Source organism: Trichoderma aggressivum (genome assembly GCF_033847375.1).
Source record: "Trichoderma aggressivum f. europaeum strain CBS 100526 chromosome Unknown scaffold_024, whole genome shotgun sequence".
In the NCBI taxonomy this organism is placed as follows: Eukaryota; Fungi; Ascomycota; class Sordariomycetes; order Hypocreales; family Hypocreaceae; genus Trichoderma; species Trichoderma aggressivum.
Window position 1 is genome coordinate 125,252 of NW_026946390.1, and position 18,223 is coordinate 143,474.

The following is an 18,223-nucleotide window of genomic DNA, read 5'->3' on the forward strand; positions in this document are numbered from 1 at the left end:
CATGAAGCAAACCACCATCCTCATCTATGTTACAGATCGTAGTCCTAGAGTATTAAATACATCTGCCACATGGGTTGAATGCCAATTAAATGCGGTACTAAGGCCTTGATGAGTCTGTTTCTTCTAGTCGGTACAACGTATATGAAACCCACTGCAGTTAGTTCCTGGCGGGTGCCAATCAAGAGGATCAAGCCAACATCCACACGTGCTGAGCTCTTACTCACCCCCAACTCTTCCCCTTTGGGCCACGCCACCAATGACTCCCCGCGCCACAACTTCAAGCCCCACCAAGACGCACAATTATCGCCAAAATTTCAAAGCACCACCATCTCCAACCTCGTCCTCGTGCTGGCCCATATTATAACCCCCCCTCTTCCCTGATCACTTCCTCAGCCTTCCAGCATCAGGATCACCAGCCAAAATGAGACCCATCCTTCTTGCCGGGCACGAGCGTGCGCTCACCCAGATCAAGTATGTCGCTGTCCAAGCAAGAGAAGCAATTTCGACACCATCTTCTCTTCCCATCTGTTCCAAGCCCCTCCTCTTCACGATGCTGCTGCTCCCCTTTTTCTGCCAACCACCAATAGGAAGCCTCAGCTAACCAAATTTTCCTGCGCATCAGATATAACCTCGACGGCGACCTCATCTTCTCTGTCGCAAAGGACCAGCAGATCTGCGTCTGGTTCTCTCACAATGGCGAGCGTCTAGGAACCTACCACGGCCACGTCGGTGCCATCTGGACCGTCGACGTCGACCCGACCTCCACCTACATTGCCTCTGGCTCAGCCGACAACACCATCCGCATGTGGGAGGTCAAGACCGGCAAGTGCCTCAAGACTTGGGAGTTCCCTACCGCTGTCAAGCGCGTCGAGTTCAACGAGGACGGCACCAAGCTGCTGGGCGTCACCGAGAAGCGTATGGGTTACCTCAGCAACATTGTCGTTATCGACATCAACCCGGATATCACCGCCGAGCAGACCGACGAGAAGTCCCTGACCATTGTCTGCGACGAGAGCAAGGCCACCGTAGCTGGCTGGAGCCAGGCTAGCAAGTACATCATCGCCGGCCACGAGGACGGCAGTGTCAGCCAGTACGACGCCAAGACCGGTGAACTGCTGGACAACGTCCCCATCCACGAGCTCGACAAGCCCATCGTCGACCTGCAGTGGTCGCCCGACAGGACCTACTTCATCACTGCTTGCCGAGACAAGACCGCCAAGGTACAACCTCTTCCACAACCCCCCCCCCCCCCCCTTGACATGATGTTGAATTCTGACATGAAATCTTCACACCAGCTCATCTCCGCTCGCGACCTCGCCACCCTCAAGACATACACGGCAGACACTCCTCTCAACAGCGCCACAATTACCCCCAAGAAGGACTTTGTCATCCTCGGAGGTGGTCAGGCCGCCATGGAAGTCACAACCACTTCCGGTCGCCAGGGTAGATTCGAGGCTCGATTCTACCACAAGGTCTTCGAAGACGAGATTGGCCGTGTCCGTGGCCACTTCGGTCCCCTCAACACCGTCGCCGCCGACCCTACCGGCCGCTCCTACGCTAGTGGAGGTGAGGACGGTTACGTCCGTGTCCACCACTTCGACAAGGGCTACTTCGACTTCAACTACGAGGTTGAGAGGGAGCGACTGAACCGACTTGACGCTTAGAGGAGGAGACGAAGCCACACCGAACCCTTTTTTACTCTTTTTTTTCTTCAATTTTGGTCTAGATTTTGAAACCAAAAGAACGCGAAAGGGAGGAGAGACATGGAGAAAAGGAGACGGGGGGAGACAAAAGGGAAAATGACCAGTCTGTGTTTTGATTATTGCGGACTGCTTGCTTGCTTGCTTGCATGCGTTACATATTGTACGGCGTTTTTGGAAGGGCGGAAAGGGAAACAAACAAGTTCTTCTTGCGGGAAGAGAGAGGGGATATTCAAGGCCGGGGGGGGAGGACGACTGATTCCCGTATGTAATCCATACTAGGTATCTCCTTGTGTTGTAGTAGAGAGAAGAAGAAAATATTGTGCCACTTCAAGATGACGAGTTTCACTACAAGAACAAGTAGGGAGAAGTGACTGTCATCCCGTCATCTACGATTGCTCAAGAGAGGACACAACTACATTCATCACACAATTCTAAGCACACATTAATTCGGTTCGAACATCAATTCTAAACAGCGACAGAAAAGAAGTATATATCCGGTATTATCTGTCGCCAGGCTCTCGTGGTTTTTTCGAGCCCACGGCCGAGAAAACAAACCGGCCGCTACCTCAGAATGCCAACCAAAAGAGGCGTGTATAAAACTTTGTGATAAATCTCCACGCACGTTTAAAAAAAAACCCACGTTGTCTTCCCAGTCCAAAAACGCCTTTCCATGCCCTGCCCAACGTGACAAGAAACATATACGTCCAGCATAATCGTACAGGTCCCTCCAAAGCCCAAAGTCAAAAAGTCATACAGGGGGGCTGTAGTGGCCGTCTTTTTATGGCAACCGAAGCATAAAAAAAGCATCACTTGAGTGATGCCCGGTATTCAGAGAATTTTGTCATCCTTTCTTTGTTTTTTGTTTTTTGTTTTTTTTTAAAACCCTCCCATGACCTCCCTTTAACCAATAATCTCTTGATCCTGTGCCATCTCTTCCTTGTGCCCCGTCTCTGGCTGAATCAGCTGCTCTTCAGCATTCTCATCCACAAATTTTCTCTCGCTGACATGCTCCTGTCCCTGGCCTGGTGTCCAGACCTTGTCCTTGAAGCCTCCTTGCTGGCCCTCCTCGTGGGCGAAGGCGCAGGTGGGATTTAGGCAGGGAGTGTATTTGCACTTTGTCGTGACATGTGTAAACTTGCAATTTGGTGTAGTGCAGTCCGCACCGTTGCGGCAGAGAGGCATCGAGGGGTGCTTGAACGGGCATCGAGGGTTTTGGCAGTTGGGGAAGAATTTGCAGTCTTGTTCGCTCTGGTGCGCAAGTCTTGCGGCCGGTGAGGGATGGCGTCCGACACACTTGCGGTTCTTGCAGGCGGCGCCAAAGCTGCAAACATCGTTGACATCGACAGAAACTCCCGGGGGCGCTGCTGGCGACTGATGTGCAAATTTGCAGTCCTTGTTGGTGCAGTGAAGGTTGTATTTGCAAACAGTCTCGTCTGGGTTCGGAGGCTCGCGCTTGCCCATGTCAACATCTTCGCCTTCGGCACCCGTCTCCATGTTCGAGTCCTCCCCGTTGGCGTCAGCCTGACCCTGACCTTGGCCTCTGCGAAAGTTATTCTTGTGGCGAGGGTCCTGAGTCCTCTCAAACAGAGACTTTCCTCGTCGCTGATGGCCAAAACCTCGGTTTCCATTGCTCATCATCTGTTGAGACAGCTCCAGCATCATTTGGCTCTGTTGTTCTAGCATGGCCATGACATCGATCTGAGAAGGTTGGCCTTGCATCCCCCATTGCGGGAACGCGGGTCCGCCAGCAACAGCAGGCATTGCGCCGGCCTGCATGCCTCTGTTGTTGTTGTTGTTGTTGTTGTTGTGATTCCGCATCATGCCGCCGCGACCTCCGCGTGGGCCAGTTGGGGGGGCACGCCCGTGTGTGTCGATTCTTCCACCGCCCGATTGCCCACGAACTCGGTGAAGCACGTTGTCGTTTGATCGGTCCATGGCTTTGGACATTTGCCCAAACATTCGCTTGTCCCGTCCTCCCCTGAAGTTGCCGTTGCCGTTGCGCATTGAGCGGGGACCGGTGGGCCTACAAAAGAGCTCCAGTTAGCTCCAGCAACACCACAGACGAAGCATCAGAGCTTCAGCCAATGCAAACAAGAAGGAAAAGTACTTACGCGTTCAGTTCGGGCGCACCGTGAGAGCCCATATCAGTGTCCATATCTCCACCTGCGGCATCGCCTGAGAAGTCGCCCATGGAGTCACCGCCGTTTCCTTGTCCGCCATGCGCGTTAAGCATGTGAACTTGGTCGAATAGCCATTTGGAGAATTCGTGAACGACAGGGTCGTCGAGCGGCAGATTTAGGAGGTCTCCAGACAGCTCAGCGGCAATCTGGTCTTGCGTCTTGCCGTTGACAAGCATCAGAATGATGTACTCGGCGAGTGCGGAGTCGTCGCTGCCGCCTGTGCCCCATCCAACCTCAACCAGCTTCGGCGGGATCGCAGCATTCAGGGCGTCCGCCAGCGGCGTGCCAAGGCCAATCTCAATAGACATGGTGTCGAGGTAAGGATCGTTGTGTCTGGACGACCAGTGCGACGGTGGCCCTTTGCCCGTGTCCGACTTCTGAGACGCGTTTATCTAGGCGGCGGGAGGTGATCGCGCGGCAGGGAGTTTCTCGGATCTGGGGCGCCTCTTGAAACGGGCAGATGAGCGTGGAAATGTCGCAAGATCGTGAGTGAATGCGAGGGAATGCTGTAATGGCGAAAATTGGCCTGCTCTGGCTCACATGTAGCAGATGATGTTCACAAAGTTCTTCTTGGCTGCTGGGCGACTCGAAAGAATGGGTCAGAGTGGTGTCACGTGATGCGATATCACTGGTGGCGAATAGGTTTGTCATCAGCTTTGCCGGTGGCTGAGCATACGAGTATGTGAGCCACCGGCTCTAGTTGTAAACTGTAATCATAGCTTTGATTTCATTGTGAATCTGGTGGAATTTTCTGGTTCCCTGCGGCTAACTGTTAACTTTACCAGAACTGGGCTTTGTGCGTGGCCGTTTCCGTTGTATTACAGAGCACTTTATTGGCTTTTCCCCTGGAAAAAAAAAGCCTTTTAATGCTGCAGTTGGAGTCCCACGTGCCATCCTGCGGCCTCCTCAAAGCAGTGAGTGCCAGCGCTCCTCCATTAATAGCATCATCGGTGCCTGTACTTGGCATAGGGCTTGAAGAATTAGTGAAGTCTGTGCTTTCACTTGCAGGTTCCGAGAGTTTGTATCAACGTGAATGATCTATTTTGGGAGCGCAATCTTCAAAGAACAGCAAAAGAACAGCCATGACAAAGAAACGAGTGCTCTTTGAGACATTCTTCAAAGAGAAACAGCCTTGTCTATATTTAGCTATTTGTTTGTTTTCTCCCCCTTTTCTTTACCTGTAATAGGTGCCTTATACCCAAGGTGATGGACTAAAGATCTTCAACGCCTCTAAAAAAGACAAACAAACAAGATGCCTTGAGGTTGTCTCTGCGGAGCCAGCAAACCCAAATACTGGGTACCTCGTATTAGGATTTGGCCCCTTCCAATTCGGCAATCTGGGGTTACGGACTCCCCCACAATGTCCCAGTCCTCATCACGATCTACCTACTGTATGTAGATGTCTTACATCTTGGTAGTAGTATTAGTATACCACTCGCGCCAGAGATTGCAACGGTTGTCCCATTTCACCAACGTAGACGTGTTCTTGTATACCTTGGTCGGAATGGAAGCTCTCGGTGCCAGGCCTAGACGGGGCCCCTATGGATATGGCAATCTAGAGCAATGTACTGCCAGATTACAGTCCGGCACACTTGAGTCCGTGGAACAACAGCCATACAGTTATGCTTTATCGATAGCTTGCTGCTTTGTGTCACAGAGGCGGGCATCGGTTTATAAATGAAACGCCAGCTGGTACTTGGCATCTCTCGTCTCGCAAGACATTTCCAACTGCAGAGCACAGGCTCTCTACCAACACATCAATAATGCCTAGGTGCCTAGTATGTCGTACTACCTACACATCAAGCTTCAAGGCTCCAAGCTCAGCTGGTTAGTTTCTCTGCATAGTGGGGTAAATGCATGCGTTCGGATGGCCTTCCAGGCGAGAGATGATTCGAATTGAGTAGTAGTAGTAGTAGTATACGCTTGGTCATGAGATATAGTGGCTGCAAGGAAACCCTGGCGATGTCTCCAGATAAGATTGGCCGTGGAAGCAAGCATCCAGATCAGGCTGGCTTGCATTATGTATCATCGCGTCCAGCTTTCTCGATTGTCTCGCAAAAGACGGGACCTGAGAACCATCCAGACTTGACGCGATACCACGAGCCAGTGTTACATGCCGCTTCGCCGGAGATGCCCATGTCTGAGCAGCGCTATGGAGTGTAACCTAGCGAGATGACCTGTAAATCAAGCATCGTCGGTTGAGCAGCAGTCTAGCCTCCCAAGCCTAGCGGCATGTCCTGCATGCTGGGTACTACTGTACGAGTACTACACGCCACAGGAGGGGCCTGGAGAGGTGAGGTTACAATCGTGCCAAGGGTACGGCCTGTTATATCGTGCTTGCTAGAAGTAACGAGATAGTCCATGTACTAAAATGCGAGTACGGAGTAGTGCTGTTTGCAAACAGGTACCCGTACGTAATACAGGGGTGGGCCATAGTAACAGTTCAGCACAATAGACTAGGTAGTTGTACTACCACTCTGCGTACGTATCTCTCTAATCGTGACGACCTTGTGTAAGTAGAGGGACGGCTCGATATCAAATCTCTACCTATGGAGCCGATGATATGGACGGGACCCTTTGTTCAACATGGCTCTCGACAGGGGCCATGATAGCTGCGATTACACGTAGTAGGTACTGTGGTGTAAGTACGGGGCAACTCTGCTCCGCAAGTGCGGCTGCTGGGTCGTGATGAATCAACTGATCCATTCTCGTATCATTGTGAGCCATGTGCTGTATGTAGCACTTATCTTGGTATCCCACCAGGGGGGTCCATACCTCTGAGCAAGCATCAATACAGAGGATGACTGTAGAGCACTCGTACGAGTACTTGCAGTAAGCACCATAGGCGATGGTAATTTAACTCGATTCCCGGCACGGCGGCGATGAAGACAAAAAAGAGCACGGATGAAGCCCCAAATGATCGCTAGCTAATTAGCAATGCAACGCCTGTTCTGTCTGTCAGCTTCACACAAGCAACAGCGCTGTCGATTCGACTCAACTGGACTTCAATTTCCGCCCACGGCCCAAGGCCCCGCAAAATCACCCGGCAAACCACCGAACCGGCCATTGACAGATGCCTGATGCAGACTAACGCCTCATCAAAAGGGCGGCCCCCGGACTAAGGCTTATCCGCCACTGATTGGCTCGCGATAACGGGCCGTGGAGAGGCGTCCCCGCATGATGATCGCAATCAGGGATTCTCCAACCATTTGCCGTTACAACCACACAAAAGAACGACAGAGGGCCCTAGCCAGCTGCATTAGCGACCAGAGAAACAAAGTCCCGGGGCCGTTGCGGCATCCAGCGCCACTAGCTGATTTCCCGGCCGGCGAAAAAGAGCGGCTTTGGCCTCTGTGGCCGCTCAGTTCGATGGCGACACGGTCGAGGGCTGGGACAATGGATCGAGTGACCTCTGGTGCAACAGCACTGCAGCTTCAGCTCTTGGCCTCGATCGGTCCATCGGTGCAAGACGGAGGCTGGTGAACCGCTTGGCCCTTTGTCGGCGCTCTGCTGGTGCTGATGCTGGGGCATGGAGAGTGCCAGTCCCATTACCACCGCCCAGATCTCTCGTCAGATCCCACCCCTGTCGAAATATCATTGACTGTGTTTCAAGTTGCCAGCGGCATTCGGAGTACGGAGCATATCGTACTTGCAGGGGTGCTTCTACAGCAGCTAATTTGTCCGACTTGCCTGAATGATGGAATGATGGACGGGCATGTACGAGTACTCGCAGGGAGTCGCCGTGGGATGCTCGCACCTGGCCCGACTCGACTTGTTCAGCATTCGCCTTGATCGTCGCCTTCTTTTTCTTCCCTTTTGTTATTGGGCATCTCTTGCCAAGCATTGTTTTATGCAAGCAAAAACATTCTTAGCGAAGGATATGCGTGCTGTTGGTTGCTGGGCGTGGGGAGTGCGTCCAATTAACACCACCAAAAAAAAGGTTGACTTAAAGTAACGTTGCCCTCACAAGTTACCCAAGTCAACTCGGCCCCCGGCAGAACGCCACAGCTTCACCATCAACAGGGAGGTCTCCTCTATGTCTGGAGCACATGCTCAGCCTCAGCTTCTGCCCAGCAGTCAGTCTCCCTGCTGCCGACCTGCCGAGCCGCTGGGATCTGGGAATGGACAGGCATCAGCTGCCTCTCTACACGCGTGCCATGTAGCATTGGCCTCTGGATCGTTGAATTTGTCTTGCCAGTCGCGTGTCAAGGGTCGTGGCCCATCCTAGCGCATAACGTCTTTTTGGGGGAGGCATGCCCATTTTAGAGATCCGCACATCCCTTCAAGGAACCGTGTGGCCGGCCAGCTATTTAAATATTCGGTTGGCCCCCCGTGTCCGAGAGCTGTAGCAGTGCTGGCAGGACGACATCTCCACCAAAGAGTCGACTCATTGCTGGCATACGGAGCATTCCAATTCTACTCGTAGTAGTGCTATTGCCATCGCTCATCATGCTGCCCAAGGCGATCATCGCGATTGCCGCACTGGCCTTCAGCCCAGCAAATGCGCTGTGGCCCATTCCTCAGAACATCTCGACCGGAGACAGCGTGCTCTTTATTGACCAGGCTGTCAGGGTGACTTACAATGGAGTGCCGGTATGTCGATGAAGATGGAGACGAAGACGCTGATGCTTGATATACCCATGCATAGATCTCAGAGACTAACACTTTGGCAATAGATCATCACCATCGGTTATAACCCACCGGCGAGCTCCAACTTCGACAGCAGGCAAATCGTCCAGGGCGCTGTCTCGCGCGCTTTTCAATCCATCTTCAGCACCAACTATGTGCCATGGAAGCTTCACCCGCGTAATAGCAACTTTGAGCCCAAGGTGGCCCCTCTGAACCGAATCCAGTCCATCTCAATTCAGCAGACTGGCAAGGATACCTCCAAGACGTTCAAGCCGCGCGCCGGAGACGTTGATGAGTCGTACTCTTTGACCATTTCCAAGAATGGACAGGTCAACATCAGTGCCAAGTCCTCTACCGGTGTGCTGCACGCCCTCGAGACCTTCTCGCAGCTTTTCTACAAGCACTCTGCTGGGCCTTTCTACTACACGACCCAGGCGCCAGTGTCCATCACAGACGCTCCCAAATATCCCCACCGTGGCATCATGCTTGACCTTGCCCGTAACTATCAAACCGTTGATGACATCAAGAGGACCATTGACGCCATGTCGTGGAACAAGCTGAACCGCCTGCACTTGCACATCACCGACTCTCAGTCGTGGCCGCTGGTGATTCCCTCGCTGCCCAAGCTGTCCCAGGCCGGTGCCTACCACCCCAGCCTCGTCTACACGCCTGCAGACCTTGCTGGCATTTTCCAGTACGGCATCAACCGCGGTGTTGAGGTCATTACGGAAATCGATATGCCTGGCCACATCGGTGTTATTGAGCTCGCCTACAGCGATCTCATTGTGGCCTACGAAGAGATGCCTTACCAGTACTACTGCGCCGAGCCCCCTTGCGGTGCCTTTTCCATCAACAGCACCAAGGTGTACAGCTTCCTCGACACCCTGTTCGACGACCTTTTGCCTCGCGTCGCGCCCTACAGCGCATACTTCCACACCGGTGGTGACGAGCTCAACGCTAACGACTCCATGCTCGACTCCCATATCAAGAGCAACGATACCTCGGTTTTGCAGCCCCTGCTGCAAAAGTTCATCGACTTTGCCCACTCCAAGGTCCGTGCCGCGGGCCTGTCGCCATTTGTCTGGGAGGAGATGGTCACCACCTGGAACCTGACTCTTGGCAGCGACACCGTTGTCCAGTCGTGGCTGGGTGGCGATGCCGTCAAGAACCTGGCTGAGAGCGGCCACAAGGTCATTGACACCGACTACAACTTCTACGTAAGTTACGATCTTGAAAACCGAGATGTTACCTGAATGATAACTAACGAAATACGCATGTGTAGTACTTGGACTGCGGCCGCGGTCAATGGGTCAACTTCCCTCCCGGAGACTCCTACAACACCTACTACCCATTCAACGACTGGTGCCAGCCCACCAAGAACTGGAGGCTCATCTACTCTCACGACCCTGCGGCGAACGTGTCCGCTTCGGCTGCCAAGAACGTCCTGGGAGGAGAGCTTGCCATATGGAGCGAGATGATTGACGCCAGCAACTTGGACAACATCATCTGGCCTCGTGGCAGCGCTGCCGGTGAGGCTTGGTGGTCCGGCAATACCGATGCCTCTGGCCAGCAGCGCAGCCAGCTGGACGTTGTTCCTCGTCTGAACGAGTTCCGAGAGCGCTTGCTTGCTCGCGGTGTCAGCGCGTTCCCCATCCAAATGACTTACTGCACTCAGCTCAATGCGACTGCTTGCACACTATTTTAAGTCTAGGATGACTCTGGTTTTCTTTTATTGGGCAGGGTTTCTTTCTATTTTTCACGTATCATCATTAGTGTACAGTGGTTAAAACAGGCATGGCTTAAGAGGAGCCGTGAGGGTATCCGGCTTGGGGGCGGTATATTATTAACTGTATATAATTCAAATTCAACTACATATATGTTATGACGAGCCAGATTCGGCAGGGTGACTCGTATCTCTCTATAATTGCCGTGACAAGGATGATAGTATCCATGCAGACCGTTAAGCGCAGCACTTTCACGTTGTCCACTCCTCTTTTGAGATGTATCAATACACTGAAATAGACTCTTCAAGTAATTGTATCTTTCCAAAGACAGTTCGGAGGCACAGAAGCTTGATTATTAGCGAGACCCGGGTACCTGGATCAGGACCAATTTAGCAAGGAGGCAATGGTACCAAATAATGCAAGTTACCTAGGTACTTTATCATCTACGGCATGCCGTCATACTTACCTACTGGGTAGATTAGACGAGGGGTTAGTAGATCAGATTTAATAGGCGGTGCGAGATTCTATAAAAAAATATCCTGTCATCTTTTATGAACTACCTTTGATCCCTTCAAGACACGTGTGACACCTTGAACCATCTTGATCATAACCACGGAGCTCATCTCGACTACACATGATACTATTTGTGATGGATCAAGACGAAGCAACGGCTGATTCTGTGCCGACAATTCGATTTACAAATATCGAAGACTTAGTCAGGGAAAAGTATTCCCAGCAAGGAGATGCATTGCGCGTAACAAGTACGTCTGTCCATAGTTTATATCTCTTCTTCCCTTTTCTTACTTATTCGGCAGACGTATCTCTTGCGGATTTCAACAAGATAGACGAAGAGTCCGAGTGGAACAAAATCCGCATCTCGCAGTATTTGGAGTCCTCCCAATGTATGCTGGTGTCCATCCCCACAGCTGCCCACGAAGTGCTTCACCTGGCGCTGGATAGAAAGATTAGCCGTCGACTCGATCGTATGGGACTGGATGACGACTGGAACCCTACGGGAGCGGTGACCTGTTACAGCCAGGGGTTTCGTTCCGGCGGCGGCAACGGCGGTGCAGGATCGGCAGACTCGTCGATGAGGCCGTATAGAAACGGATACAGAGGTTTCCCTACCCTCATGATCGAAGCCGGATGTTCTTGGCCTTTGGTCCGCATGCGGGACAAGGCTGAATGGTGGTTTCAGGTCTCGAATCACACTGTCAAGACTGTTCTTTTGGCAAAGCTCGACGAGAGTCGGCTTACCATCGTCTTGGAGAGGTGGGAGGAGAGACAGCAGGGGGGAACTAACGAGGAAGAGGTCGAATGGGTGGCGGCCTGTCAACAAGCCATTACTATATCCGATACTGGTTCGAATCCGCCAGTGTATCGAGTGACTGGTGGTGATTTGATGCTGAATCTCAAGCTGCTGCTTCTGAATAGTTCGCTCGAGGAAGAGGAATACGTTGCTGTGACTGTGGACGATTTTGAAGACTATGCGCGACGAGTGTTTGAAAATGCTCTAGGGAGACATGTTGGATCGAGATGACCTATTGGGCTTAGAGTAGCTGTGACTATTTTGATATATATTGCTAGTATAGCTGCTTTTATCTAGTAGAGATTTTTGTATCTAGTAGAGCTATTTACTTCTAGTGGAGATATTTATGTCTAGTAGAGATATACACGTCCAATAGAGTTGTCTATATCCAGTACATCCATCTTTTCGAGTACTCATAAGCAAGCTAGACACCATCTTCCAAAGAAATGAGTTTGATCAATCCTCTCCTGAATACTGTCTCCCTCTAGTCCTCAAGAGTTTCTTCCCAAACCATCTCCGCATAGTCCTGCAAGCGGTCAGCGGAAATCACCACATCCCTCCCCCCCTCGCCCGGATCCCTCAAAAACAACAGCCGAAAACTCAACACCAAGTCACCGGATATCTGATATGCTAATGGATCGTCGCTAGTCTTTATAATCGTAACCACTTGCTGACAGGACGGCACTCCTTCAGATCCCCATCGAGTTGTTGCCGCCCCTTGACGAATCTCTCGTGGCCTCTCTTCCCACTTTTCGACAACTGTCATCTGTCGTGCCGGATAAAACTTTGCCAACAGCACAATCTTTACATCGTGGTGGGAGATTTTGAACCACCACTTCGCCTTGGCCTGCATAATCGCCAAAGACCGAGTACACCCGGCCTCGATGACAACAGTGGGAAATACACCGCGGCCACGTCGTTCTGGCCACGGTCCTCCCGAAGAATCTGGCTCTCCACTACTCCCTCCGCCATTACCATGACCGACGCTGGTATTTCCAAGTTGTTCGTCCGAATCGAGACTCCCGTGATAGAAACTCGTGGCTCCCATAGGATTCCAGTTATCACCAAGGCCCATGCGCCAAAAGGCGTATATGAGCTCGTAGTACAGCCATATATGAAGTTGCACGTAGAAGCTTGCAAGTTAGAGAGAGGGCAGCGATGGATTCGGGGGACGAAGAGAGCTGAGACCCAATCAGTAAATCGATCTCGATCGGCAGTCTTAGGAGTGATGGTAGAGGCGGAGGCGGAAACAAACGCCTCAACAGAGAAGAAAGAAACTGGCCCATTGCTCAGATACATGAAAGAGTTCAAGGGGGAAAGAATCATGAGCCACATACAAACGTCATAAGGGGAGGGCATCAAGAAGCCCTGCACGCGATGTTCGTGCCGCAGCAAAGTCAAAATACCTTCAAGCCGATCAAGTAGAGTAGCCAACGGCATCAAGACACGACAAGTCAGCCTTGCATGATGCTTCTATTATCTGCGTGGGTATGTAACCTGTGTGTATAAGCCGTCCACAACATCCTCCCACACACAACCTCTCCTCTTCTCTTCTCTCCCTCCCCCTTTTCCAATAGAGCCGTCACCTATTAAAATGCCGTGCAACACCTAGAACCACATCAAGGACAAGAAAGGAAAAACAAAAATAAAGAAATCCCATAATCCTTAATTTCATCCCAGCTGACCAAAGAAAGAAAAAGAAAAATCCCATACATGCTATACACTACGCAGGCCCAACGACGCTCGCGTCCCCAGTCCCAGTCTTGACCGACCACAAATCTCGCGACCATCCCATCTCCCGCTGCTTCTTGCTGCCAGATCCAGATGGCCTCTTCTCCCCGGTGGCAATGGCCAGCGCCTTGCTGCAGGCGGCAAAGGCCTCGACGAGCTCCGTCATGCGCTTAGCGTCGACGAAGACGTCTTTGAGGTCCGAATCGCGTTCGGCTACCAAGGCGGCGAGCTCCATGCACTCCAACAGGTTCTCCCGTGACAATCCAGTGCCAGCGAAATGGAGAGCGCTAATGTATGCCAAGATGGTTTCTGGCAAATAGGCAGCTCGAATATCCTGTAACTCGGCATCACCAGCTGTAAGAGAAGATTAGTTAGCAATCATGTATGACGGATATATGCAACATCAAGGCCAAGTACATACCCTTGATTGCTGGCATCAGCCATCCCTTTAGCAAGGGTCGCATAACATCCTTGACGTTCTTGATTGTCTCCCCCGCCGGACCCCAAAACTCCCGGTCTCCATGTGTTACCCTAGCCAAAATGTGTCAGTCAATCCAGCCTTTTATCCCCAAGAAATGGCAGTTACATACTCAGTTGAAATAACCATCAGCGAAGCAATTGTCTCCAGGCCGTCTAGAGCCTTGACGAGAGCTTCAAGTCCGCGGAAAATTCGTGCCTCTGCCTGCACCTGCTCGGGGCTCATGTTGGAGACTTCGCTGCGCTCCAGCAGCTTAGCCCAAAAGTCGGCATCCTCATACCAGATATCCTCAGTATCCTCTTGTCCCGATATCCCCTTGATAATATTTTCAAATGAAATCCTCTCATAGAGCCGTCGGGCAGCTCCCAGGCGTCCGGAACCTGTTAAACTGTCAGTCACATAATCCCTAAATTGCATCACAACCGGGACTGGCGAGTTAACATACGCAAGAAGAACTTGTAAACCTTTGTTCCCATGGAAAAGACGTCGGCCCACTTTCCATCCACCATCAAGAGCCACTCCAAGGAACGGATAACGTGGTCATCGCCGCTCTGCACGACACCCTCCTCATAGCCAAAGAAGTCTGCCTTTATCAACTTCCCAAACTGCGGTGTTGAGGGTCCATCGCTGATGATGCTAAAGGCAGCTTGCTGAGGGGCCCTGTCGCCCAGTGCCTCGTAAAAGAGCACAACCTGCCTGTCCACAAACTTCAAGACGTCGATGCCGGCCTTTTTTATCAACTTCAGCTGCAACAAGCGCTGTTCGGGATCCTCTTCGTGTATCAGATTCCAGCTCAGAACGTCGTATTGCCTAGGCGCCTCCAGTATTGAGCAGTATAGAGGGATAAGCTCTGGCAGACCGGCACGACGCAAGTAATCCGTGTACCCCGCCAAAATACTCTCCTGAGAAAATGTCAATTGGGTTGGTGGTGAAAAGCTAGAGACCTTTTTCTGTGCACCGCCAAACTTCTTCATCAGGGCTGTGAGCACATAGACGTGCGACACAATGCGAAGCCCATCATGCTGATTCAGGCTAAAGTACTTCTTCTTCACAACACCAGAGTTGATGGGCTCAGATGAGGGCAGAAGAATGGATTTGCCATTTGAGTTGGCGTCCGCAATCATGACAAGTCCTTGTTCGTACAAGTGGCGCTCGACATCCCTGGCAACAAACGCGGCTTGCAGAGCTTTACTAGGCTCCGTCGCCTCGTCATGGGTCCTTGGCTGAGACTCTAGCGAGCGAACAAGGCGCTTTTCAACTCCATGTGGCTTTCCCAAGAATTGAACGGCGTCGAAGGAGGGGAAGTTCTGAGTCAACGTCGAGGTCACGTTTGGCGGACATCGGCCCAGCACATAGGCGTCAAACTGGGTTCGTAAAAGTGCGTTGTAGTTGGCAAAGAGGAAGTCGTCCCATCTCCGGGCAATCTTTTCGACACTGTTGATATCACCAGAGAGTAAACCATACACCGCACGTTCGTAATCGTCCGAGCCCCCCTGTCGAGCCAAGGCAAAGCACATACGTCTCCAGAGAGCCAGAGACTCGGGCTTCAAGTCATCAACGGGGACAGTCTGGTCCTCAACGGAGAGAAGCATTGCAGACATGGAAACAGCCCGCCACATTTCTGTTCGCTCCTGACACCACTCGCGCAGTTCCTCGAGGCTGCTACCACGGCGAAGATGTTCAAAACAGCCTAGCCAAATGGCACGCTCAAAGTACTCGTCCGCAGGCTCGAGCTTTCGTCCCTGGCGGGTGATGGCGTCGGGGTCCAGCTGCGTAATCAGGGGAGCACCATCCTTGTTGACATGAGATTCCATGACTCTCGGTTGTTGGCGATCCAGCAGCCCGTTCCACGCCGTCAAATTCTTCCGCAGCTTAATCGTCGCTCGCGTGTGAAGCCAGCCGTGCGCAACGATATCCCCTCGGTCGGCCTGTTTCAGAAGATCCCGGGCCAAGTCGTCAATATCCGGGCCATCAGCCGCGTTGCTCTGAAGCCACTGCAGCACCGCATGGCGCTCTCGAGCTAAGGGATCCGAAGTAAGAAGCTCGAGCAGCAAATCGGACTGCGTCGAGCCTGTTTCCATTTCTATTGACGGCCGGTCGTCTGTCTTTGCTTCTGGAGTTGCGTAGCGTAGGGGGAGTAGTCGTCGGATAAGGTCCCAGGTCTGCACTTCTTTTTCCAGCTGCTTTACCTCGTCAGCCTCACCAGAGAGACCATCCCCATCGGCCGTCTCGATCTCATCAGCATCCATATCTACATCTTCGTAGCCGCTGCGAGCTCGCTTCGGCCGCGCCTGTTGCAGTCGTCGGACCGCATTTTCGTAGTACTTTCGAGGGAGGTCGAGGATTCGGGCTCGTTTGTCTTCCTGCGATAGGAATGGCGAGAGACAGTTGTCAAGGGCGTTGGCAAATTCTTCCACCTCGGGGCCAACATTGAAGTCGAACGACAGCCCTTGGTCCATGTTGATTTCCGCGTCGCGCACAGAGTGCCTATGTGATGCTAAAGAGGATGAATAGGGCAAAATACACGTCCAGGGCTCTGCGATGTGTCGATCTCGCCGTCGAAAGATCCAACCAGACGAATCCGATAGAGTCTGGCTGGGCGTCCAAGTGCCGAACTTTCAGGGCGTTGACCTTGGCCGCATAACCCAAATGTGAGTTGCAATTGATGGCCCGGGAGGAATCCGTTGTCGTAGCAGTGATCGGGAGGCTCCTCGTCCGCTGAGGGAATTCGCTATGTTGCCTGGCGAGATCGTTGGTTTGCCAGCGCAGAAATTCAGCACCTTCAATATTTTGTTGCTTCAAGGCGCGCTTGAGCTTGCACACGAACGGCTTCTGGACGCTAAAGGCAGCGCTAGACTCTGATGGGTTCGTAGTCGAGTGTACATGGCCCCCAGCGTATTGAGACGCCTAGAAGAAAGTACTCGGTACTAGCCACTCGAACATCACAAGCGGCAACCAAAAGGTGGAACTTTTCGGCATACTGCGATATGCAACAAAACGGGCATTCCGTGCGCTGGTGAATCCGACTACTACTGCAAATTTTCATCACGCTCTTTTTCTTTTCCTTTTCTCTTTTCTTCTTCATCATAATGTCATCGGCATTCGTATTAGAGTCTCGGAATAAGCGTTCAATGCTTGTTCAGGTCCTATAAGGATCTCTTGCGTGCTCAACGATCGCCTAGAAAAATCGCTCCTCATTAAGTTGCCTGAAATTCTCTACACTGGTTGACACACCATACGATGAGCGTACATATCTTCCTCTCGCCTCTCCTGCCTTTATACGGTACATGGTACATTTTACATGGTACATGATACATGATACATTTCTATCCAGGTATCTCGTAAGACGTTTCGCGTCTCTAAATGCGCCGTAGAAGCAGTCTGTGGTCGCAAAGCCCGCGTGTTCTTGCCCTGCTGCGTCCTCATTTGCCTTCCTTCTGCTGCTGGATCTTCAAACGAAGCAATTTCGGCGCTGGGCAGCTTGGAGAGGTAGCGTCGTCGCCGTAACGCTGGTAGAAGGCGTCACAGCATTCGTAAAGCGCCTTGATGGCATTCTGGCAACGCGCCTCGTTGTAATTGTTTTTGGAAAGGCAATCTGTGGTCATTTCAGCTCTCAAGCGGTCTTTGGGCGAATATATCCGAATTGTGTGGTGTTTGCCTACCCTGGATGGCACACTGAGAATGCGAGCAAAGCCCATCTTGTCAGTGTCTCAATGTTCAGAGTAACACCTATTGCCAAAACTTACTGCTCGAGGATGACACGGTGGGCGTGCCTCCACGTCATCTTGCGGAGATGCCTTCAATACCAATGTTTGCGATTAGTTGCCGAAATGACACACCTGCAATTAAAGACACCAAAGCGGGAAGATTCTCACAACGAACCATTACTGGATAGGACCCAACAAGCCAACAAGTTCTCCAAAGAGGGCAACAGAATAATAATGAGTTCTCAATGGCAGAATAAAATATCGCTAGTCCCCAATTGATGTAAAAAGAAGCTCAAGTCTCGAATCAATCATCCCTCACAAGCGAGTTCAAGGCCAAGTTCCTCGTCACTGATGTCATCCGCAGCCGTGAACTTTTTAGCGCCCCAAAGTCCAGCAAACCCTCCAGGTCAGCGAGCAGTCACACAGGCACCTAAACACTGCCCCAACAGCGCTACAACCTCAGCGCTCCAGCGTGCACACAATCACTCAAGCCCAGCGGTGCAAGATACTGTACCTGCCGCCTGTACCTTTTCTCTCCCCCGGGGGAGCCTCAGCCGTCCAATCAGATGCCTCGCTCCCCACTTCTTGCCTCGATACACTGCTAAACATCAGGCCGCCTCATTCGCCTTGCCATCGCATCACTTTTCGCCCAGCCTAATCTTTCCTTTCTTACTTCTTCCAACATACGCTCTCGCGAAGAAACCAAAGCAAAAGAATCGAAAACCCCCGAAACCGCATCTCTCTCTCAAAAAAAAAAGACAC

At 51.9% G+C, this 18,223-nt stretch overlaps 6 protein-coding genes across 6 annotated transcripts; 3 read left to right on the forward strand and 3 right to left on the reverse strand.

Moving 5' to 3' along the window:
- Nucleotides 1-421: 421 nt before the first annotated feature.
- Triagg1_6206 (uncharacterized protein) lies at nt 422-1,664 on the forward strand (the record flags this gene model as incomplete). The annotated part of the gene is made up of 2 exons (XM_062900805.1): nt 422-471; nt 623-1,664. 2 exons carry the CDS (start codon nt 422-424, stop codon nt 1,662-1,664), a joined length of 1,092 nt encoding a protein of 363 aa, XP_062754752.1.
- Nucleotides 1,665-2,603: 939 nt separating this feature from the next.
- Nucleotides 2,604-4,191, reverse strand: Triagg1_6207 (uncharacterized protein; the record flags this gene model as incomplete). The annotated part of the gene is made up of 2 exons (XM_062900806.1): nt 2,604-3,726; nt 3,815-4,191. 2 exons carry the CDS (start codon nt 4,189-4,191, stop codon nt 2,604-2,606), a joined length of 1,500 nt encoding a protein of 499 aa, XP_062754753.1.
- Nucleotides 4,192-8,332: 4,141 nt separating this feature from the next.
- Nucleotides 8,333-10,217, forward strand: Triagg1_6208 (CAZyme family GH20; the record flags this gene model as incomplete). Its single annotated transcript, XM_062900808.1, has 3 exons — nt 8,333-8,476; nt 8,560-9,729; nt 9,795-10,217. 3 exons carry the CDS (start codon nt 8,333-8,335, stop codon nt 10,215-10,217), a joined length of 1,737 nt encoding a protein of 578 aa, XP_062754754.1.
- A 653-nt stretch (nt 10,218-10,870) lies between these two features.
- Triagg1_6209 (uncharacterized protein) lies at nt 10,871-11,776 on the forward strand (the record flags this gene model as incomplete). The annotated part of the gene is made up of 1 exon (XM_062900809.1): nt 10,871-11,776. One exon carries the CDS (start codon nt 10,871-10,873, stop codon nt 11,774-11,776), a length of 906 nt encoding a protein of 301 aa, XP_062754755.1.
- A 253-nt stretch (nt 11,777-12,029) lies between these two features.
- On the reverse strand, nt 12,030-12,620 carry Triagg1_6210 (uncharacterized protein; the record flags this gene model as incomplete). The annotated part of the gene is made up of 1 exon (XM_062900810.1): nt 12,030-12,620. The coding sequence occupies one exon, from the start codon at nt 12,618-12,620 to the stop codon at nt 12,030-12,032; it is 591 nt and encodes a 196-aa protein (XP_062754756.1).
- A 648-nt stretch (nt 12,621-13,268) lies between these two features.
- Nucleotides 13,269-16,759, reverse strand: Triagg1_6211 (uncharacterized protein; the record flags this gene model as incomplete). Its single annotated transcript, XM_062900811.1, has 6 exons — nt 13,269-13,630; nt 13,698-13,807; nt 13,867-14,134; nt 14,200-16,241; nt 16,279-16,661; nt 16,736-16,759. The coding sequence occupies 6 exons, from the start codon at nt 16,757-16,759 to the stop codon at nt 13,269-13,271; spliced, it is 3,189 nt and encodes a 1,062-aa protein (XP_062754757.1).
- Between the last annotated feature and the right edge of the window lie 1,464 nt (nt 16,760-18,223).